This window comes from Lagenorhynchus albirostris, chromosome X, assembly GCF_949774975.1.
Source record: "Lagenorhynchus albirostris chromosome X, mLagAlb1.1, whole genome shotgun sequence".
NCBI lineage: Eukaryota > Metazoa > Chordata > Mammalia > Artiodactyla > Delphinidae > Lagenorhynchus > Lagenorhynchus albirostris.
This window is the reverse complement of record NC_083116.1, coordinates 42,473,742-42,497,291: the sequence shown is the minus strand read 5'-3', so window position 1 is coordinate 42,497,291 and position 23,550 is coordinate 42,473,742. Positions and strand designations below refer to the sequence as shown.

At 39.4% G+C, this 23,550-nt stretch overlaps 3 protein-coding genes across 3 annotated transcripts in view; 2 read left to right on the top strand and 1 right to left on the bottom strand.

The window, feature by feature from the left end:
• Positions 1-23,550, bottom strand: part of LOC132512911 (nuclear RNA export factor 3-like) — a 482,492-nt gene that overhangs the window by 25,123 nt on the left and 433,819 nt on the right. The window lies entirely within an intron of this gene.
• Positions 279-13,223, top strand: LOC132513961 (small ribosomal subunit protein uS2-like). The gene is made up of 2 exons (XM_060138608.1): positions 279-1,285; positions 13,034-13,223. Exons 1-2 carry the CDS (start codon positions 279-281, stop codon positions 13,221-13,223), a joined length of 1,197 nt encoding a protein of 398 aa, XP_059994591.1.
• On the top strand, positions 14,145-15,678 carry BEX4 (brain expressed X-linked 4). Its single transcript, XM_060137644.1, has 3 exons — positions 14,145-14,275; positions 14,674-14,751; positions 15,087-15,678. The coding sequence occupies exon 3, from the start codon at positions 15,092-15,094 to the stop codon at positions 15,452-15,454; it is 363 nt and encodes a 120-aa protein (XP_059993627.1). The 5' UTR covers positions 14,145-14,275; positions 14,674-14,751; positions 15,087-15,091; the 3' UTR covers positions 15,455-15,678.

Below are 23,550 nucleotides of genomic sequence, written 5' to 3'. Positions count from 1 at the left end.
CCTGTGAGATTCTAGCCTAAAAGTAGAGAAGCTACTTTGATCTCATGGGAAAGAGGTTTAGCAGGTGGAATGTCATTCCATCAGCAGCTACTTGCTTTGTAGTAGTCCTGAGGCCCATCTTAGAAATGCCTTATTTGTGCAAAAGCAATGAATTCTATAGCTTGAGGGAGCTGCTTGATGTTTAATATGCATTTGCAATAAGTTTACATATATATTTTCTAACTGTGTAAATAATAGTCAGTGATTCTCACGTATGTCTGTCAGATGGGTATTGAAATATGCAATTGCCTTTTCCGTGCCAGCCAGACAGGGGTCCATACGGCGTTGTTCTGTATTCCCATCGGAACTTAAAGGGAAACTTTCACAATGTCCGGAGTCTTGATGTCCTGCAAATGAAGGAGAAGGATGTCCTCAAATTCCTTGCAGCAGAAACCCACTTAGGTGGCACCAACCTTGACTTCCAAATGGAACAGTACATCTACAAAAGGAAAAGTGATGGCATCTACATCATAAATCTGAAGGGAACCTGGGAGAAGCTTCTGTTGGAGGCTCGTGCCATTGTTGCCATTGAAAACCCAGCTGATGTCAGTGTCATATCCTCCAGGAATACTGGCCAGCGAGCTGGGCTGAAGTTTGCTGCTGCCACTGGAGCCACTCCTATTACTGGCTGCTTCACTCCTGGAACCTTCACTAACCAGATCCAGGCAGCGTTCCGGGAGCCAAGACTTCTAGTGATTACTGATCCCAGGGCTGACCACCAGCCTCTCACTGGGGCCTCTTATGCTAACCTGACTACCATTGCTCTGTGTAACGCAGACTCTCCTCTGCGATATGTGGACATTGCCATCCCATGCAACAACAAGGGAGCTCACTCAGTGGGTCTGATGTGGTGGATGCTTGCCTGGGAAGTTCTGCGCATGCGTGGCACCATCTCCCGTGAACACCCATGGGAGGTCATGCCTGATCTCTACTTCTACAGAGATCCTGAAGAGATTGAAAAGGGAGAGCAGGCGGCAGCTGAGAAGGCTGTGGCCAAGGAGGAATTTCAAGGTGAATGGACTGCTCCAGCTCCTGAGTTCACTGCTACTCAGCCTGAGGTGGCGGACTGGTCTGAAGGTGTGCAGGTGCCTTCTGTGCCTATTCAGCAGTTCTCCACTGAAGACTGGAGTGCTCAGCCTGCCACTGAAGACTGGTCTGCAGCTCCCACTGCTCAGGCCATTGAGTGGGTAGGAACAACCACTGAGTGGTCTGAAACTGTTCTTCCACAAACTCAAAATGGAAATAGGTTGATGGAAAATAAACAGTTTCTAAAAAAACAAAAGAAATATGCTACGTTGTTTTTCCTAGCAATCTGTGATTGTACCATGGATTCTTCCCTGATCACCACATTTTTATCCATTGCGTAACAAAATGTTTAAATGCCAAAAAGTTTCCAAGTGTTAGTATAAAATGTCAGTTATGAGGATTTAGTATTTTGAAAAATAATAATTACTCTAGAGCTTCCCTATTATAATAATATTCAGCCATATCCCCTAAAATAACCGGATATTCTAAAATATCTTTATGATTATTTTCCAAGAAATAATAGTTTTAGTCTGTACTTCAGAAGGACATGTGCATCAACTTTCACTAAATATTTCAACATACCTCATTGCAAAAGATGATTTCTATTTTGGTAATATGTGGTGTAGATGAATTTGGTGAGACATGGTGTGGACCTATTAATATGATAAGAGCATATTGATGGGTATTGTTCTCCTGGTTATTTTAATTGCATCAAAGACTTAGAAAAATATATTTTAAATGCTTTATTGACCTATGATTGACATACAATACATGGCACACATTTGAACTGTATGCTTTAATACGGTTTTGTATATGTCTACATCATGAAACCAACACTACAGCAGAGATAATGAACTTCCTCGTGCCCCTTTGTAATCTCCCACCCACCTGCCTCTGGCCTCCAACTTCCTCCCCTGGACCTTTCCTGTTCCCAGGCAACCACTGAACTTCTGTCACTATTAATTAATTTCATTGTGATTTTATATAAATAGAATTGTATAGAATGTACTTTTTTCCTAGCTTCTTTCATTCAGCCTATTTCTAGATTTACCCATTTGTTGCCTGTATAGATAGTTTCTTTTTATTGCTGAGTAGTATTCTATTATACAGATATATCACAGTTTGTTTTATCCATTAACCTGGTGAGGGATATGAGGTTGTTTCCAACATGAAGCTCTTTTAAATAAAACTGGTATGAACATTTGGGTTTAAGTCTTTACAGGGACACATGCTTTCTTTCTGTAGGGTAAATACTTAGGGGTTCAATGGCTGGAGCATATGGTAGATGTAAGATTAATGTTGTAAGAAATTACCAAACTGGTTCTGAAGTGGTTATACCATTTTTCATTCCCATCAGCAGTGTATGAGGGTTTGATCCTCCACAATATCGTCAGTGCTTAGTATGGTCAGCATTTTTAATTTTGGCCATTCTCATAGGGGTGTAGTGATATCTCACTGTAATTTTAATTTACATTTCCATATTGACGAATAATGTTGATCACCTTTTCATGTACCGATTTGCCATTTATATAATTTCTTAGGTGAAGTGTTGGTTCAAATCAGTCACATGCCAGAGAGGTCATACACAAAACAGACCTGGAAAGTAGAAAGGAATTAGCAAACAGTTTGGTGAGTCACTGTAATAAGGGTACGAAAAAAAAGAAAATCATGGCTTTTCCTTTGTAAAATGTAGTCAGTGTTGATAGATACCCCCCTGGTGGTCAGATCTAGAACTGTAGCTCTGAAAGTCTCAAGGCAGCAGGCAATGGAAGGGGAAGGGAGGGAGAAAAGGGTATGAAATAACCGGCCCACAGTCTTCAAAAATGTCGAGGTCATGAAAGTCAAGACAAAACGGAGGAACTTTGCTAGACTGTGGAAAACTAGAGACACCACAGTACAAGATTCTGTCCTGGATCCTTTTGCTATGAAAGACATCGTTAAGACAACTGGCAAAACTTGAACAGGGTCTGAGGATTAGCTTGTGATACATTTTATTAATGATAATTTCATGATTTTGATGGTTGTCTTCTGGTTATATAGGAGAATGGTCTTGTCTGTAAGACATACACTCTAAAGTATTTGGGAGCTATGGGGCATCGTGTTGGCAACTTGCTCTCATATGGTCCAGGGAAGGGGGTGGGGCAGGGGATTCTTTGTTTTATACCAGCAAATTTTCTGTAAGTCTGTGATTTGTTTTTAACAACAACCAAAATCAAGGAGCATGTCTTGTTTTCATCAGAAACATGGGCTCATTTATATAGATAAGGGCTGAAATGAACTCCTTTGGGTTTTACAACAATGATGCCATTGGTGACCTTGTTGAGAGCAGATTCAGCTGAATGGAGAGGCAATAGACAGGGGTGGGTTGAGGAATGACAGGGAGGTTAGAAAGTGGAGACAGTGAATATAGTTCCCCCTGCTTTGAGAAGTTTGTTGTTTATGAAAATGAGGAGAGAGGGGAGGATGTGGCTTAGGAATATTGATTTGTAGGGAAGGATTTTTGGTATATTTGTTTAGCTATTCATTGGAAGGAGAAACATAAGCCAGTTCGTATTAATTTTGAAAAGGAAAGGCCTTGTAAAGAAAATAGAGAGTTCAAGGTCTAAAAGTTGATGAAGATAAGAAATGCTCAACCTTTAGTTTTTCTGACTCTTCTGCATTGCCAGGACAGTGAACAAACACTGAATTCAGTATTTTCAGGTGGCTGGGTGTGGAGGATGTTCTCCTACGAAAAGGTCTTTCTATACAGCTCTTCATATAACATACAATATATATAAATTATACATACACCAAATTACAGCAATGGATATTTCCAGGGTTGCGGTGAAATATAGATGTTATGTACACTTCCGTGTTGTTCGAATTTATCTTACATCCAAGATTTACTACTTACGTAATTATAATAAAAATAACATTTTAAAACAGGAGGTTTGAATTTGGTCTTAAATTTATTTGCAAATTTTTTGTTGTAGAGAGAGATTTACTTTTCTGAAAATATGTCCATAATTAATAGTGAAGGGGCTGGGGAGGAAGCAAATTAGAAACTACGTATAGCATCATCCCAAATTTTACTTATCAGACAGGATCAGAGACTGCACAGGTAATAGCAGTGGAAGCACAGGGTCTTGTGCCACATTTCACATCCAGAAAAGTCCATCAAGTGGGTTTAAGGGAACCCCTGGTGCTCCCTCATCCCCACCTAATCTGTTGTCCTCAACTGTGAGGTTCAAGTTGCAATTCCAGTTCTCCTCACCAGCTGGTGAAGACCTCTACTTTCTAAATTTTCCCCAAGCATATAATATTTTTTAGCAAGGAAAGAAAACCAAAGCAATAAAGATTTTTGTTTGTTTAAATAGGCTTTATTTTGTAGAGCAGTTTTAGGTTCAAGGAAAAATTGAGCAGAAAGTACAGAGAGTTCCCATGTACCCCTTGCTCCCACAAACCCACACAATTCCCCTCCTACTGTCAATATCCCACCTCAGAGTGCTACATTTGTCACAATCAATAAACCTATATCTATACACCCTTTATTACCCAAAGTCCATATTTCACGTTGTCAAAAGTATAAACATTTTAAAAAATAATTTTTACAAAGCAGGTTCTAAAACTGGAAGTATGAAACAAGCCTCTATCTCATATACAATTAGGTAAAAGTTGTAAAGATGTATGATCACTGCCAGAGGCTGATCGTTCCAAAACTGACATTTCATTCATCCTTTCACTACATATTTATGAGCAATCTCTATGTGCCAGGCACTGGCAACCTGTATTCAAACTCCTATTTCACACCTCTCTCTCTCTGTTCAGCCCTAAACTTATCTATACAACTGCCTACTTAGTGTCCCTGTCCTTTACAACTGCAAGATTCTAGCAGAGTTTTCACATCGAATAAGTTTACATGAGCCCTAGAAGGTGACTGACTGTCTGCGGGGGAGTCAGCGTGCTAGTGTAGAATGAGAAAAATCAGGGTTAGAATCCCTGTAATGCCTCTTACCAAGCTATGTGGCCTTGAAAATTGTTACGAAATACTTGCACTATTCCTTAAATGGTATAGTGTTTTATGAATATATGTATGTACGTATGTATGAGTTTCCAGCTGTTATGTGCCTAAGCATGAAATGTCTGAGTCTTAGGACATGAATAAGCTCTACTTGAAATTATAAAATTGTTCCCCCAAATGTTTGCACCTTTTTAAACTGCCACCAGCAGTGGGTGAAAATTCTCAATTTATACATCATACTCCTAACAAAAAAATAAAACAAAAACAAACCAGAACTTTGGTATTTAGAGAATTTTAAAATAAGTCTTCCTCAACTGATGACTCTGAAATATTGCTTTCTGTTGTTTTCACCTCCATTTCCCTAATTACTGATATAATTAACCACCTTTTCTGATATTTATTGTTTTTTATGCATTAAGAATATTAAACCTTCACTGGTTAATGGCCTCATTCTTTTGTCATGCCCTTCTTGAGAAAATATTGTGTGCCAGGCAATGCCAGTCAAAATCATCAGAGGAGATGGGCTTTGAGCTAAATCGTACAGGAAGAGTAGGATTGTGAGAGGAAGTGGAATACATATATGGACATTCCTGGCTATGCACAGGGCATGGAAGAGGAAATGTACCCAATGTGCTTGGGGTACACAGCCAGGAGACAGTCTGATATGGCTGAAGTGCAGCCTACAAGGAGGGATGGGGCAGTTGATGAGGAACTCTGACTCACTTTGCAGCATCCAAAAACTATTAAGTGGCCATCTTTAGCCCTTATGAAAACAGAGCAGAAAGGGACCTTAGCAGTTACCTAGTCCAGCAACTTCAGTTTGCAGAGAGAGTAATGAGACTCAGAAAGAGTAAAGTAGAACATGGCCACCATGCATGTGTTAGGCACCTAATGGGATCAAGGTACGCAGGCTCCAATTCACATTTCATTCCAGACTTCTTACATGAGCTCTAATCCTGTGTATCTATCAGAAATCTTCAACTGGAGGAAGATAAATCCCCTGGTAACCTGTACCACTCAGCACGGATTCCCCTACCCAAAAAAGCATAAGCTCAATCATTCCTCATCCTTGCAAGGCTACCATCTAAAAGAGAAGTCCAAGTGGGAGAGTGGCGAGACTATGGTCACTAGATTCAGACAACCCTTGGTGAGAAGATCTCCTCAGCCTTTTACTAACTGTGGGGCCTGGGAATGATATTTAACTGCTCTGACCCTCAGCCTTCCTCATTTTTAAACCACCAGTGTTGGGCACCTAGTGGGGCACTTCAGGAGATGTCAATTTGCTTCCCACTTTGACTCTTCCCTTCTTAAAAGAGGTGTCCTGGACATGAACTGAAAAGCTTGACTACTAGAGGGAATACTTGAAAATGTAACAATAAAGGGATATGCATGCAAATTCATTACCTGCCCACGTGAGTTTCTGTGCCAATTTGTTATGTTAGAATTGGCTGCCTGATGGAGTCCTGGAGAAAGAATGTTATTATAGGGACTTCCCTGGTGGCGCAGTGGTTAAGAATCCACCTGCCAATGCAGCGTACATGGGTTCGATCCCTGGTCCGGGAAGATCCCACATGTCACGGAGCAACTAAGCCCGTTTGCCACAGCTACTGAGCCTGCGCTCTAGAGCCCGTGAGCCACAACTGCTGAGCCTGAGTGCCACAACTACTGAAGCCCGTGCGCCTAGAGCCCGTGCTCTGCAACAAGAGAAGCCACTGCAATGAGAAACCTGTGCACCGCAATGAAGAGTAGCCCCAGCTCGCCGCAACTAGAGAAAGCCCGTGTGCAGAAACAAAGACCCAACACAGCCAAAAAAAAATAAATTTAAAAAAAGGAATGTCATTATATCATTTGCATTTAATTGAAGGATCTCCAGTCGAGTCTAGGATAGGAGAAGAAAATCTCCCCCACCCCTCTATTTCATAAGCTCTCCAGTTGTCTTATTTTGACTTCTAGATTTAGCATCAGAAAAGTTTGTGAACTTTGATCTTGAGGCACAGAAGCTGATAAGGAAGCACACAGTGTGTTATTGACTTGGCTAAGTAGAACACTGAAATGAGAGTCAGGGGTTCCCATCATAAAGGCACTTTGGAGAGGTCACTCCCACCAGCCGCATTGATTAAACAAGATAAAAATATTGAGTTCTCCTAGCCACTCAAGAATGTTACCACTCAGAATACCAGGACAAGGGACTTCTCTGGTGGTCTAGCGGTTAAGACTCTGTGCTCCCAGTGCAGGAGGCCCAGGTTTGATCCCTCGTCAGGGAACTAGATCCCGTATGCCACAACTAAAACCTGGAGCAGCCAAATAAATAAATATATTAAAAAAAAGAATACCAAGACAAAATCATCATCACCTTCTGGATACAAAATACTCATTTGATGTTTTGTGTATTAAGTCAATTTATGAATAATTTACAGGAGTGAAAAGAAAAGGGATAACAGAGGACAACTAAATCAGAACATTTAACAAGAATTTAAACATATCAAACCCAAATTTTATTCCTCACTTTCCTGGCTTTTAATATAGGTATACACAAATAGCCATCATCCTGTGAATGTAACTTACTCATCAACTCTCATGCCTGAATCTGGAATATATACATCTTGTAGATACCGATTCTTCACTTCTATCTCACTTACATCCCCAATAAATTCTGTCTTACCACCACTCTGGTTCATCTTGTACTTAAATCATCAAAACAAAATTTTTCAAAACTTTGACAGCTCATAATTTCATTTAAGGGAAGACAGCCATTGTCTTGCTCCATAGTTGCAAAACATTTTCATTTTTAGATTGATGAACACCAATTAGAATGATGAATCCAATGACTTTTTTCCACTTATACATGATCTATTTCCTTCTAATTACCTGATTTCAGCATTTGTCTACTTAGAAACTTACTGATTAAATGTTGGACATATACTAAATATATGATATCATAAAGATGACAGAAAGTTTCCCCATGTCCTTTGAGCAAAACACGGCATTTCTAGTTCTTGTCACAACATATTGTATGACTAGTGTCAAACTGATGGAGAACACCATTTATCATTTTGGTCCTTAGAAGTACATTATTCACTGGTTGATTTTTGAGTTTGAGAAAGTTCATCTAATATACTGTCGTTTGAAGACTCACAGTTTGATATTGCTGTCACTGTACTTACATCTTCTGATTTAATAACCATAAAATGAATTCCTCTCTCAATTTCCGTCTGTATGGGAAGAAAATGGAAAAAAAATCCCACCTGTGTTCAGTGGAAGCTGGATTAAATAAATGCAAAGATGGAGTCTTTTGACTTCTTTTATACCTTCTTGAAAGATAGTGTAATACTTTGGACAATGCAGTAAAAAACTAAATGGTGATGTGATATGACTTGTTTCAGTATTGCGTCATTCTTAATGTAAGCTAGTCCATCATTCTTGCATTATCTCAATTTTTTTAGTCTTTTTAGTATACCTGGGAATAATTAGCTAACAATAAAATAATTCTTAGGATGATGAATAGCAAAATGTCTCAAGATATAGAAAAAATAAGATCAATAAGATCCCATATGTTAATTTTACAAAAGGGCCCAGTTGTCCCACGTGGTGTGTGCAAGGTAGAATGAACACACCATCTCTATTATTATTATCTCTATTTAAAAATAAGAGATAATATTCTCATTCTTAGGAAGATTTCTAAGAAAGAATAGAAAACATAAAATAGCAATCCTTAAAAATACTTAGAAATGCTCAAAGAAAAGCTCAAAAACAAAAATTGGTTGCAGTGGACCCTGATAGTTTGTTTACCAAGAGTTAAATGAGATCCCATCTGGAAAAGCAACCTGAGGTCCTAGATGAACACTGTGCTTCCCAGTAATTACACCAGCAGTCAAACTGAAGATATCATAGAACTCTGCATAATAGGTAACAGACTAATGGTATAGAAGCAATTTCCCCTAGGAAAACACCATTTTTAAAATTGAAGTATAGTTGATTTACAATATTGTGTTAGTTTCAGGTGTACAGCAAAGTGATTCCATTATATATGTACATATATATAAATTCTTTTTCAGATTCTTTTCCATTATAGTTTATTACAAGATATTGAATATAGTTTCCTGTGCTATACAGTACATCCTTGTTGCTTACCTATTTTATATATGGTAGTTTGCATCTTTTAATCCTATACTCCCAATTTATCCTTTCCCCCACTTTCCCCTTTGGTAACCATAAGTTTGTCTTCTATGTCTATGAGTCTGTTTCTGTTTTGTAAATAAGTTCATTTGTACTATTTTTTAGATTCCACATGTAAGTGATATCACACAATATATGTCTTTGTCTGACTTACTTCACTTAGTATGATAATCTCTAGGTCCATCCATGTTGCTGCAAATGGCATTATTTCATTCGTTTTATGGTTGAGTAATATTCCATTTACATATATATATATATATATATATACACACATATATATCACATCTTCTTTATCCATTCATCTGTTGATGGGCATTTAGGTTGCTTCCATGTCTTGACTGTTGTAAATAGTGCTGCTATGAACATTCCGGTGCATGTATCTTTTTGAATTAGAGTTTTCGTCTTTTCCGGATATATATCCAAGAGTGGGATTGCTGGATCATATGATAACTCTATTTTTAGTTTTTTAAGGAACCTCCATACTGTTCTCCATAGTGGCTGCACCAATTTACATTCCTACCAACAGTTTAGGAGGGCTCCCTTTTCTCTACACCCTCTCCAGCATTTATTATTTGTAGACTTTTTGATTATGGCCATTCTAACCAGTGTGAGGTGATACCTCGTTGTAGTTTTGATTTGCATTTCTCTAATGATTAGCAATATTGAGCATCTTTTCATGTGCCTGTTGGCCGTCTGTATGTCTTCTTTAGAGAAATGTCTATTTAGGTCTTCTACCCATTTTTTGATTGGGCTGTTTGTTTTGATATTGAGTTGTATGAGCTGTTAGCATATTTTGGAAATTAATCCCTTGTTGGTTGCATCATTTGCAAATATTTTCTCCCAGTCTGTAGGTTGTCTTTTCGTTTTGTTTATGGTTTCCTTTGCTGTGCAAAAGTTATGTTTGATTGGGTCCCATTTGTTTATTTTTGATTTTATTTCTTTTGCCTTGGGAGACTGACCTAAGAAAATATTGCTACAATTTATGTCTGAGAATGAGAAAAACAGCATTTTAAAAGGTATTTGTTGGTCTAAGCATGAAGCACAGGCCACTTTTATAAGAATCATCTGGGCTCTTGTTAAAATCGCAACTTTTAAGACCTTACCCTAGACCTTTCCCTGGAGTTTGAGGTTCAAGAATCTGTATTTTGAACAATTTCTCTGGTAGATTCTGATGTTCACTATAGTTTGAGAACTGCTGGATAGCAAATGTCCAAGATTTCTTTAAATATTTTGCATACTGTGATCTCTGATTCCAATGTCAGTTGGTTTTGCCATTCAACTTTAATTATGTTTCTGTTTTGGTGTATCTGGTAGGTAACAATTGAGACATGCAGCACTTGTTTACTGAGTCCTTAAGACAGGAAAGGCCCTTCCCCTTATGGGGTTTACATTCTCTTTTGGATACACATAAAATAAAAAAATAACTAATGTAATTTCAGTGAGTGAAGAATGCCATGAAGTAAATAAAAAAGAGAAATGGGATCAAAAATAATATTTATGGAGAAGGCAGTCAAGGATTTCCAGGGCCACCCAGTTTGACAACTTCAAAGACCATCACTTACTTTGACTACACCATACATGATGATCCCTGGAGCTGTGCCATGCTTTGTCACTAGAGAAGGCCATGCTATGGACGTGACTTTTCAGCTGAGACTTGGATGATAAGAATGAGTTGAGGGTGTGTGTGAAGAACCTTTGATATTAGCCTACGGAACAGCACACTCTGATGTGGGAGTGAGTATGACTTGTTCCAGAAAAAGACAAAAACCAGTGTGGGAGCCTGGTGGGAAAAGTGGGGAGAGACAAAGCAGAAAGAAAGCTATTGTAAGATATGGGAAGAAAACTCAGGCCTAGCAGGCAATTTTACCACATTTCCATAGTCAGTATACTTCTTCAATATCTGAGACCACTGGGGCACAACATCTATTCTGTGCACAAACCTTCAACACTCTCTCACACCTCAACATTCTCAACTGCTCTTTTGGCTTCTTGCTTCTTTGGAAAAATAAATGCTATCACAGAAGAGATTGTCTATATGTCCCCCAGCACCAAACATACCAATTTACCTGCCTCAGCACCTATGCTCACTACTTTCCCTGCAGTGACAAATCTTCCTATGGTAGCCCTTCTCCTAGCAATGGATCACCTACTCCAGGACTCTGATTGTGTGATTATCCCCATTTTCCCTTGAGCCAGCAATATTCCTCTTTCTACTAGATGAGTGAATATATGCATGAATGAACAAACAGATGAACTCATGAAAGATTTGAGAGTTGGGTTGGGGGTATAGAGGGAGGTGTTAGTGTGATTCTCAGATGTTTCACCTGATTATCTGTGTGACAGGTAGTGATATTAACTGGGATGAGCAACATGTAATGGATCCTTTCTGGAGGGAACATGATGGGCCATCCTGATTTCTCAGTACCTTTGTACACCCAAGTGGGAAAGTTAAGAATGCAGCAAGATATTTAGATCAGAGACTGAGCTAGAGAGGGAAATGCAGGAATCATATGTGGATGGACAGCAATTGAAGATATAAGTATAGATGAGATGGCTGCCAAAGGAGAGAACATGGCATGAAAGGGAAAGGTGGGCATGTGCTTTACAAGCCTGAGGAGACCCAAAGCTTTCACCTCAGCTGTCCTTCAGGCTCAGGCAAGTAGGAAGTGAAGACTAATGCAGAGTTGTAAATGGCCTGGCTAAGACTGAATGAGTTCCCCAGCAAGGACCAATTTGCAAAGACTGGGAGAATGTTTCTTCTTTTTTCTTCTTCTTTAACTTTTATTGACTCCAGGTATTTAAAGTAACTGTCAAAACATCAGCTGACCACTAAGCTTAGGCAACAGACTTTAATTGACACACATGATAAAGAATACAGACTTTACAAAAATTGTTTTAAAAAAATCACTAAACAAACAATCAACCACAAACCAATAGCCAGCAACAACAAATCTTGGGGAGAGGGAAGAATATGATTTCCAGAGTCACCACATAGTAATATTCAAAATGTCCAGTTTCAATAACAAAAAATTATGAGGCACACAAACAAAGTACAGCTTATTCACAGGAAAAAAATTAATAGAAACTGTCCCTCAAAACTGTAAATCAGGGCTTCCCTGGTGGTGCAGTGGTTAAGAATCTGCCTCCCAGTGCAGGAGACATGGGTTTGAGCCCTGGTCCGGGAAGATCCCACATGACGCGGAGCAACTAAGCCCATGCACCACAACTACTGAGCCTGAGCTCTAGAGCCCACGAGCCACAACTACTGACCCTGCATGCCACAACTACTGAGGCCCAAGTGCCTAGAGCCCGTGCTCCACCACAAGAGAAGCCACCGCAATGAGAAGCCTGCACACCTCAATCAAGAGTAGCCCCTGCTTGCCCCAACTAGAGAAAGTCTGTGCACAGCAACGAAGACTCAACACAGCCAAAAATAAATAAATATATATATATAAAAGACTTTAAATCAACTGCCTTTAATATGACCAAAATGGTAAAGAAAAAGAACTAAAATAAACCAGGTGAATGATGTTTTGCCAAACAGGGGATATCAGGAAGAAATTATAAAAAAAAAAACAATAGAAATTCTGGAGCTGAAAAGTACAGTAGCTGAAATGAAAAATTCAGTAGCAAGGTTCAACGTCAGATGTAGACAGGCAGCAGAAAGAATCAGGGAACTTTAAGATAAGTCTATTGAAATTACCCAGTCTGAGGAGCAAAAAGAAAAAGGAGAAAGAGAGAAAGAAGAAAGATTATTTGAAGAAATGATGGGTAAAACTTTTAAAATTTAAGGACAGTCACAAATACATCCAAGAAGCTCAACAAATTTAAAGCAGGATACACTCACCAAGACACGTTACAGTCAAATTCTCAAAACCAAAGACAAAGAGAGTATCCTGAAAGCAGCAGTAGGCATCAGGTTTTATTTGGACCCTGGTCCAGGCAAACTGTTAAAAAAACTATAACAGAATTGGGAATTTGAACACGGATTGGACATTAAATGATACTAATGGATGATTAATTGTTAGGTGTGATAATGGTATTATGATTGTCAGTAAAAAAGAGTCCTTGTAGATGTGCACTTTGAAATACTTATGCACAAAGTGATATTATGTCTGGAATTTGCTTCAAAAATAATCTCTAAGGGTGGGAAGTGGGTAAGGATATAGATGAAATAAGATCGGCCATGAGTTGTTCCAGTACACTTTCAGTTGTTGTGTACACTGGGTGACGAGTACATTGCCTTTCATTATACTATTCTATTTTTGCATGTTTGAAATTTTTCCATAACAAAAAAGTTAATGTAAACTATAAATAGAAGGAATTTTTAATCAAAAACAGGAACAAAACAATAAAGTGTTAAGAATAATTAGAAACAACTCCATCTCCTTGATTCACTTACTGTTGCCCCCACCATGCATTTGCGTATAGAGAAAACGAGAAAACAGTGGGCATTGGTAACAAGGAGGACAACAGTTTGGGGGTGGGGTGTTTGGGGCACCTTGCTCATCATAGATATTCTTGCATTAATTTTGTTTTTTGAGAATATTGCATTAAAGTGCGATTTATCTTCAGTACAGAGGGGTTTTGCACCCCCTAAAATGTTACGCCTGAATCCTGGAAGGGGGAGGGGTGTATCCTGGGAGCAGAGGAGGGCAAAGGCAAGTCCCCTGAAGAGCAGTGGGAATGGCCAATGGCCCCCTGGGAAGATACTGTCCTTCTACGGCCGTTAGAGAAAGGCCCAGGAACACACAAAAAAAGGAGAGCTTCGGGGCCCAGGCCGGTGCTTGGACAAGTGACACGGGGTGCAGGGGGAAGTGCGAACGGCCGGCTCGGTGCGACCCCGTAGTGCAGGAGAGGGCGTGGCAAGGGCGTGGCGTCCCGCGGTGACGGAGGCCTCACGTGAACGGCCAGCGCCGACTGGCGCTCGCCGCGCTCTAACGGTAGACCAAGCTGTTGCTCGCTGCCTTCTCGGTCCCTGCGGGAGTGCGGGCCGGGGTCGGCCCCCAAAAATAAGAGGCGCGGGAGGAGCAGGTAAGGGACCCGGAGGGGGGTCCCCAGAGGTGGCGTTGGCGAACGGACACGGCCTGCGGACCCCTCCCCGGGGATCCGGTTGCCCCGGGGCGGAGACCGCAGCCCCCATGCCCCCTGCGGCCTAGCGTTTGGCCACAGAAAACGGTAGGCCTTCTCTGGGGGCGGGCCGCGCGGCCCTGAGGCGACTGCCTGCTTCTCGCAACACAGCGAGCTTTTCCGACACCCCCGCCCCGCCCCCTTTCTTCTCGGGGTAGAAAATGGTGGTCGGCGCGGGGGCGGCTGAGGATGGGAGCGGGGGACGCTGGGTGGGGGTGGCCGGGGGTGGGAGATGCGGGGCTGAGAAGGGGCCGAGCGTCCGGATGCAGCAGCCCCCCTTCCCCCACCCTTACTCTCTGCAGGTCTGCGAGTCGAAGTGTTGCGGCGGCGCACTTGCAGCAAGAATCGGGAGGAGCAGGAGACCGCGAGGATAGGCCCAGGTCTGTGCGGGGGACAGTTGGGATGTGGGGGGAACGTGTGGATAGCCCTAAGAAGCCCCAAATACTGCCCCCTACCCCATCCTCCATTTTGGTGCTTGCAGAGACGTGGGCATGGATAGGCAGGGCAAATGGTGGGTTTTGGGCGAGGGAGGGGGAGAGCTTGGACTGGGGGCCCCCTAGAGGGCATAAGGAACCTCTCAGGTGGGAAAACGAAAATTTGAAGAGCCTTTACATCCGGGGCTGGAAGTCTTGAGAGGTGCTTAGTAGGGCCTCTGTCCTCGGTGCTGATCAGTCCACCCAGAAAATAGTCCATTCTCTTGTCTTTTGTCTTCTAGGAGCAATGGCGTCCAAAGAGGAACAAGCAGTAAAAAATCTCAACATGGAAAATACCCAACAGGAAAAGGAAGGCGGGGACCAGGCCCCTTTGCAGAATGGAGAGGAATCACGCGATTTAGGAGGGGGTAGAGGCCAGAAGCCTGGAGGAAATGTCAGGCTGGGACGGATTAGACGGCTTGTCCCTAATTTTCGATGGGCCATACCCAGCAGGCATATTGATCACAATGAAGTGGGGGATGATGTAGAAAAGCACGTAGGGCAGATGATGGAAATCAGGAGAAAGACTAAGAAGCAGCAAATGAGGCATCATTTGCGCTACCAAACTCCTGAACCTGACAATCATTATGAGTTTTGCCTTATACCTTGAATCCTAAGATTATCCCTGAGGTCAGTAATGTGGCCTCTGCTCTACATGCTTGTAGTTTTTCTGATTTACTTTTTCTGTAAACCTTTTGGTGTTTCCACTTACCAGTTTCTAATTGAATATTGCTTTGTCTCTGTGAAACTCTCTGTCAGCAGGGCAATTTCATCCAGTTATAGGAAAATTATTCTTTTCATAATACGAAATTAATAAAGCAGTTTACAAAGCAATCTTCCTGTGACACACAAGTCTTTATTTTTTGTTAATGTTACCTTTCCTCTCCTAGATCCCTGGACTCAAAATCTCAATTGTCTTTTGACTATTTTTTCTTGTCCTCAACCAGAAAGGATCATATTCATAATTCAGTATCTTTTAAGAATGTATGTCGTACTGTTTTTCAAGGAGTGTGAGTCCACCATCTGCATAAAAATACCTTGATGGGGGAGTTTTTTTTTTTTTTTTTTGCGGTACGCAGGCCTTTCACTGCTGTGGCCTCTCCCGTTGTGGAGCACAGGCTCTGGATGCGCAGGCTCAGCGGCCATGGCTCATGGGCCCAGCCGCTCCGCAGCATGTGGGATCTTCCCGGACCGGGGCACAGACCCGTGTCCCCTACATCGGCAGGCGGACTCTCAACCACTGCGCCACTCAGGGAAGCCCGATGGGGGAGCTTTTTGAGAATGTAGGACCTCTGGCTCCTATCTTCCAGACCCACAGAGTTGGATTCCAAAATTTCCATTTATTAGTAAACTCTCCAGGTAATTCTAGAGTACACTGAAGTCTGAGGCCACTATTGTTTGTATGTATGTTGGATATCTGTGTACATATGTGTGTATCATTGTATGTATATTCCATGAACGTATGTGTGTTTCATGTCATTAAGTGTAAACAAAGTACGTGGAATAACAGGATGAATACTTCCTGAATTCAATGGGCAAAAATGTTAAAAAAGTACAAGACCCTAAAATAGACTGATTATAAGAGTGGTAGGGACAGTGGCAGATGAGGGTACTGGAGTTCAGAGATGCTAAGTACCAAGATTACCCTCTGCTGTGCATCTTGGTGGGGGGGGTCTGATCTGGGACATTTTCTATAGGACTTTGTCATCTGGAGGTGGAGAATATTTGACTTTTGTAACTGATAACAAGCTGAGGAAGATCAAACTCAGCAAGACTGAGGCTGTTGTTCTATATTTTGCTTTTTAGTGTTTCCAATGTAGACACTTTGGAAAAGTGTAGACATTTTAATTTTTAGAATAGAGCAGAAAGAAATCTTAAAGTTTCTTCAATCCAGTGTACTTCAAAGTGAGAATTGCCACCTATTACAACTCTTGAAATCAGTTTTGTGGGTCACAAGCAATTTTTTAAAAAGAATAAACCAAAGAACATCAGAGTTCATCTAACCCATGAGTAGTGTTAAGAATTATCATTTTGAGAAACTTGTTTTAGTTTTACATGTAAGAAAATTGTCACCTTATAAGATGTATTTCTAACTAGGTCACAGGGTAAAAAAACGAAGTCATTTTATCAGTCCAAACTTCATTTCACAGATGAGGAAACTGGTAGGAAAGTGATTTTTCCAAGGTCACACAGCCAGTGAGTAGTAGAGCTGGGACCACAGTTTCCAGTTCAGGGTGATTGTCTCCTCACCACAGTGCCTTCACAAGACATGACTTGGAAATTTTTGCAGTGTGTGCTTATTGCCAGTGGTGTGTATGGACAAACTTACACAACTTATACAAAATCACTGTTTATTTGATGTTCACACTTTAGTCATCAGAGTCCCTGCACGTTCAATTGAGAAACATATTTAAGGAGGACTCTGACCGTTAATATTTTGGGGCTGGAATGATCTTTCATTTTCTGTCTAGAGGAAGGGAGAGTCTGATAAAAAAAAATGCACAGGTGAACTCATAGGCACTTCATAAAGGCTAGCTGATGGAGTGATGTTCGTAAATGGCTTTTTGGTCCCTCAGAAAATCAATACTGTGCCTTCTACCCCAATCCTAGATTTCCCAAAGCAGCCTCAATTTTTTTAAAATATGGGAATGAGATCAGAACTTGACTGGTGGAAGGAAAGCAAGGCAGCCTCACCAGGGTTTTTGGGGATGGTGGGGGATGAGAACAGACTTTCTGGAAGAAGTAAGGGTCAATATTTTGGTTCAGAGTATGGTTTTTTGAAGAACTGAAATCCCCTCCCATTGGTGTTTCTGAGGGAGTGGGATGATGCAGTCAGAACTTTCTGGAAGTGATAAAGTTCAAGGAATAAGGTCACAATGTGATTGTGGAAAGAGAAATTAACATCCCTCTCCTGGGAGTTCCTCTTATGGTAGGGGATGAGTACAGAATTTTCTAGAAGCAGTAAAGTTCAGGGACCATGATCAAAACATGATTGCTTAAAGTCGAACTGAAGGAAGTGCCCTTTCCTGGATGTTTCTGTAAGGGTGGAATGAGGCCAGAACTTTCCGGAAAAAAGTAAAAGTCAGGGAGCCGAGTCAGAAGGTGATTGAAGGAGAACTGAGTATCACGTGAATGCTTCCATTAATTTATATATCCCATAGGAGAGTCAGTTTTTCCTGATCTTGGTGAACAGTACAATCTGACTTTTTAAGGTAATGATGGAGAGATGTCAGTGGGAGTGTCCTAAAGAAGCCTGCAAGGAAATAAAATGAATCTCTTATGAAAACAAAAGAAAAGTGAGTCAACCAGGAACAACAAAAGGAACTAATACATTCATCCCTATCAGTTGTTTATACTTTCATGTTGGTAAATTTTTAGTATCTTGAGGAAAATATGTATGTTTTTACAGATTTTCAAGCAAGGATTGGGATAGAAGTTTAGTAAATAAGGAGAAAACGGGGAGATCTCTGAGGAGGGTCAACCTTTCAGCAGCATATGCTGTTTTCTTCAAATTACAGAAAATGGAAATATCACTGAGGGAGTATTTAAAAAGACCAGCAAGGAAAAAAATGAACTTACAATGAAAAAAGCAAAAACAAGTAAATCAAATATCATGAGAATAAACAACAAGACAGGTTATCACTCTCAGCCTTTTCAGTTAGTACCTACAAGTGAGTAATTATTTTAGCTTTATTAAGGTACAATTGCACAACATTGTGAATCATCTATACTTCAATTTTTTTTAAATGTACAATTAAAGTTTTAGAAGTACCTAAAGTATTCAATTTGATCTGTTTTACATATATTTAGGCCTATGAAACCATGATCATAATCAAAATAGCAAACACTTCCATCATCTCCCCAAATCTCTTTCATCCCATGTGTAATCTCTCCCTCCTTACACCCCCAACCCCACTCAACCTCTGAGCTGTTTTTTGTCACTATAGTTTTCATTTTATAGTATTTTTAAATATAAAATGAATCATAGAGCACATGCTCTTTTATTTTTGTCTGGCTTCATTCTTTAAACATAACGATTTTACATGAAATAATAGCATATTCCTTTCTATTGGTGAGTGGTATTACATGGTACGGTGAATGCTTATCCATTCATCTGTTAATGGACATTTAGGTACGTTCCAATTTTTGGCTATTACAAATAAAGCTGATATGGATATGCACGTACAAATTTTCGTGTAGACATATGTTTTAATTTTCTTGGGTAAATACCTAGGAATGGAATGGCTATGTTGTATGGAAATTGTAAGTTTCATTTTTAAGAAACTGCCAAACTGTTTTTCCAAGGAGGTTTCACCATTTTACATTTCTATCAGTAGAGTATTGGAGTTCTAATTTCTCCTCATTCTCAGCAATACTTAGTATGGTCACGATATTTTTGTCAATATTTAAAAATTTTAACCATTCTAAAGAGTGTGTAGTACTATCTTGTGGTTTTCCTTTTCATTTCTCTGGTGAATAATGATACACAGCATATTTTGATATTTTGACAATGTTTTAATTGAATTTTTTGTTTTCCTTTGCTGAGTTTTAAGAGTTCTTTAAATATTCAAGATATAAGTATTTTATAAGATGTGCAATCTGCAAATATTTTCTCCCAGCATGATTTGCCTTTTCACTCTCTTAACAGTGTCTTTCACAGAGCAAAAGTTTTCATTTTGATAATGTCCAATTTATCATTTTTTTTTCTTTTATGGGTGTCATACTTGTAAATATTTTCTTTTGGTGTCATACCTGAAAACTCATTGCCAAAACCAAGATCACACAGATATTCTCCTATATTTTCTTCCAGATTCTTATGCTTTACATTTACATTTTATGATTTACATTGTGTTGTACATGTATATTTAACACATTTAGATATATTTCAATGAAAATTTAACATTTAAGTATATTATACTTTGAGTTAATTTTTCTATAAGTTGTGAGGTATGTTTTGAAGTCCATTTTTTTTAGTTATGCGTGTCTAGTTATTTTGGTTTCATTTCTTCTTTTCCAATATGTTTCTTGGAACTTTGTTCATAGACAATAATGTCATCCACAAATATGGAAAATTTTCTTTACTTTACAATTTGTATGTCTTTTATTTCTTTTTCTTGCCTTGTTGCACCAGATAAGACTTCCATTATGATGTTGAATAAGAGTGCTGAGAGTCGATATTCTTGCCTTGTTCCCAGTTTTGAGAGAAAATATTCGGTCCTTCACCATTTAATATGTTAGCTGAAGGTTTTTTGTAGAAGCCTTTTATCAGGTTGTGGACGTTGACTTCTATTCATAGTTTGCTAAGAGTTTTCATCATTAATAGATATCGCATTTTGTCAAAAGACTTCTTTGCATCTATGGCTATGCTCATGTGTTTTTTCTTCTTTGGGTTCTTAATGTGATGGATTGCATTGCTTGATTTTCAAATATTGAATTAGCCTTTCATTCTCGGGATAAACCCCACTTGGTTGCAGTAGATTGTTCTTTCTATGTATTGAAAAATTTAATCTGGTAATATGTGGGATATTGGTTTTAGTTTTCTTTATTTGTACTATATTTCTCTGCTTTGGTATCAGAGTAATGTTGACATTGCAAAATGAGTTGGAATGTATTTCTTAGTTTTGTATTAGTTTTCAAAACTATACAAACTAATACAAAAATGTATTAGTTTTCAATTACTGTCATAAGAAATTACCACAAACTTAGAGCCTTAAACAATACAAATATATTATCTTATGATTATCTAGGTCATAAGTCTCACCTGCCAAAAATCAAGATGTCAGCAGAGCTGTATTCCTTTCTGGAGGCTCTAGGGGAACATCTGTTTCTTTTCTCACAAAGACTGTTGGCAGAATTTAGTTCCTTGTGGTTGTAGGACTGAGATCCCTGTTTTCTTACTGACTGTCAGCTAAAGGTCATTCCCAGCTTCCAGAAGTCACCCACATATTTTGGCTCATGACCCTCTTTCTCCATCTTCAAAGCCAGCAATGGCTGGTAAAGTGCTTATTACATTTTGAATTTCTCCTCCTCCTTGTATCTCATCTCTCTGACCTAGATTGGAAATGTTCTCTGCATTTAAGGATTAGATTGGGCTCACATGGATAATCCAGGACAATCTCTTCATCTCAAGGTCCAAACCCTTAATCAAATCAGCAAAGTCCATTTTGCCATGTAACAAAACATGTTCATAGGTTCCAGGGATTAGGGTGTGGATATTTGTAGGATCATAATTCTGCCTACCACATATTCTATTTTCTGGAAGAGAGTGTGTACAATTGGTGCTTTTTCTTCTTTAAATGTTTGGTAGAATTTGCCAGTGTAACTATCTGGGCCTAGAGTTTTCTTTCTGGATGGTTTTAAACTATGAACTTGATTTTTTTAATAGTTGTAGGGCCATTGAGTTTATCTGTTTTATCTAGGGTGCTGTTTAAATTAGACAATATCTATTGATTGATTTGTGTTCAAATTAACTGTCTCCTTCCTCTGTCATCTCCATACTTCCATTGAATCCATCATGTCAGTTTTAAAATTTAGTTATTGCATTTTGCAGTTCTAAAACTTACATTAAGTTCTTTTTCATATTTATTTCTTTGCTGATAATTTCATTTTTAATTAGTTTTTCAAGAGTGATGGCTCTTTTGAGCATTTTTATAATAGTTGCTTTAAAGGCTAGCAAATATTTACAGACAGCATCTGTCATCCCATCATTGGTGTCTGTTGACTGTCTTTCCCCATGCTTTTTGAGATTTTCATGGTTTCTTATATGCTGAGTAATTTTGGTTCGTATATGGGACATTGAATATCATGTTACTAGATTTTGGGTCTTGTTTAAATCTATCAGTTTGATGGCACTTTGGATTCTGGTTCTTTCCCAATACATCTGCCATTTAATGTTTCCTTTACAGAGAACTCAAATAGCTGCACCACACATTCTGTCTGGTTTTTCACAACTGTGTTCAGTGCTACAGAAAGTTAGAATGTGCCTATTCTATCTTACTTGGAACCAGAACAGCACTGTTTAAATCTTTATGTTTACTTTTAATTTTTTAACTTGAAGAAAAATCACAAACTTAGAGAAAAATTGCAAAAACAGTACAGAGAATTTTTTTCCCTGAATTATTTGAGAGTAATGCCAGCCTGATGCCCCGTTAATCTTATGGTATGCAGAATTTGAAGAGGGCCCCTATGTCTTTCACCTCCTACCATTATGTTACATATATGGCAAAAGCGAGATTATTCAGGTGGGGCTAATTTAATCACACAAGCCCTTCAAAAGGAGAAACTTTTATATGACTGTTGGCAGAAGGGAAGTGAGAGAAATTGGAAGCATGATAAAGCTTGGATGCATCACCATTGCTGGTCTGAAGATGACAGGGGTCAAGTGCAAGGACAGAGAGAAACCTCTAGGAGCTGACAGCAACCCCCTGTCAAAAGCAAGCAAGGAGATGGGGACATCAGTCCTATCACTGCAAAAAAATTGAATTCTGCAAACAACCTGAATGAGCTTTGAAGGGGCTTCTTCCCCTGATCCTCCAGATAAGAGCCCAGGACAGCCAACACCTTGATTTCAGCCTCGTGAGACTCTAAGCAGAGAACTAGTCAAGCCCTCCCAGACTATTGACCTACAGAACTGTGAGCTAATAAAAGGCATTGTTTTAATCTGCAAAGTTCATGGTAATATATTACACAGCAGTAGAAAATGAACATAACCCCAAGCATCTTTAGTGCACATTTTCCACAAACACAGACATTTTCCAGCATAACCACAATACAATTATCAAAATCAGAAATTAACATTGATACATTACTACCATCTAAACTCAGACCCCAGTGGATTTTTAGCAGTTATTCTAACGATGGCAAAAGGATCCAGTTCAGAATCACTGGTTGCATTTAGTTGTCATGTCTATTATCCTTCAGTATAAAGTATGCCCTCAAGTCATGACTTTCATGACGTTATAGTTTAGTTATTTTTTACATTGCCCCTAAATTTGGGTTTGCCTGATATTTCTTCTTGAGTGGATTCAGGTTATGCATCTTTGGCAGGAATGTCACAGAAATGTTGCTGTAGTATTTTCTTTCTATCCTATCAGGTTTGTGAGGAGCCTCTTCAGACTGACCTCTGTGTCCTTTTGGTATGCCTCCCCCCATCATTTTTTGAGCACTTTGCTTTCTGGCACAGCAAAATGTTCCAGGCCCATTGTGTTCTTTACCTGCCCCATCCATGTAATCAAACATTTCTCCAAGGAATTCTTGTTCTTTTTATTGAATAATGGTATTTAGAAGACAAGATATGGATACTAGGTGTGCTTATTGCTATTGGGGTGCTGGGCTCCTAGGCTCTCTGGGAGAAAGAATTAGAGTGAATTAGAATTAGAGTGGAAAGAATTAGACAATATTGGTATGTGTATACATACACACACAGACATAGGTACTCACACATATATATCAATACATTCACACATTTACATCTATACTGGGGCATACCTCAATTTGCTGCGATTTGAAGACACTACTTATTTTACAAACTGAAGGTTTGAAGCAAACATGCATCAAGCAAGTCTACTGGCACTATTTTTCTAACATTTGCTCACTTCATGTCTCCGTCACATTTTAGTAATTCTTGCAATATTTCAAACGTTTGCATTATTATTATATTTGTTATAGTGATCTGTGATCAGTAACCTTTGCTGTTACTACTACAAC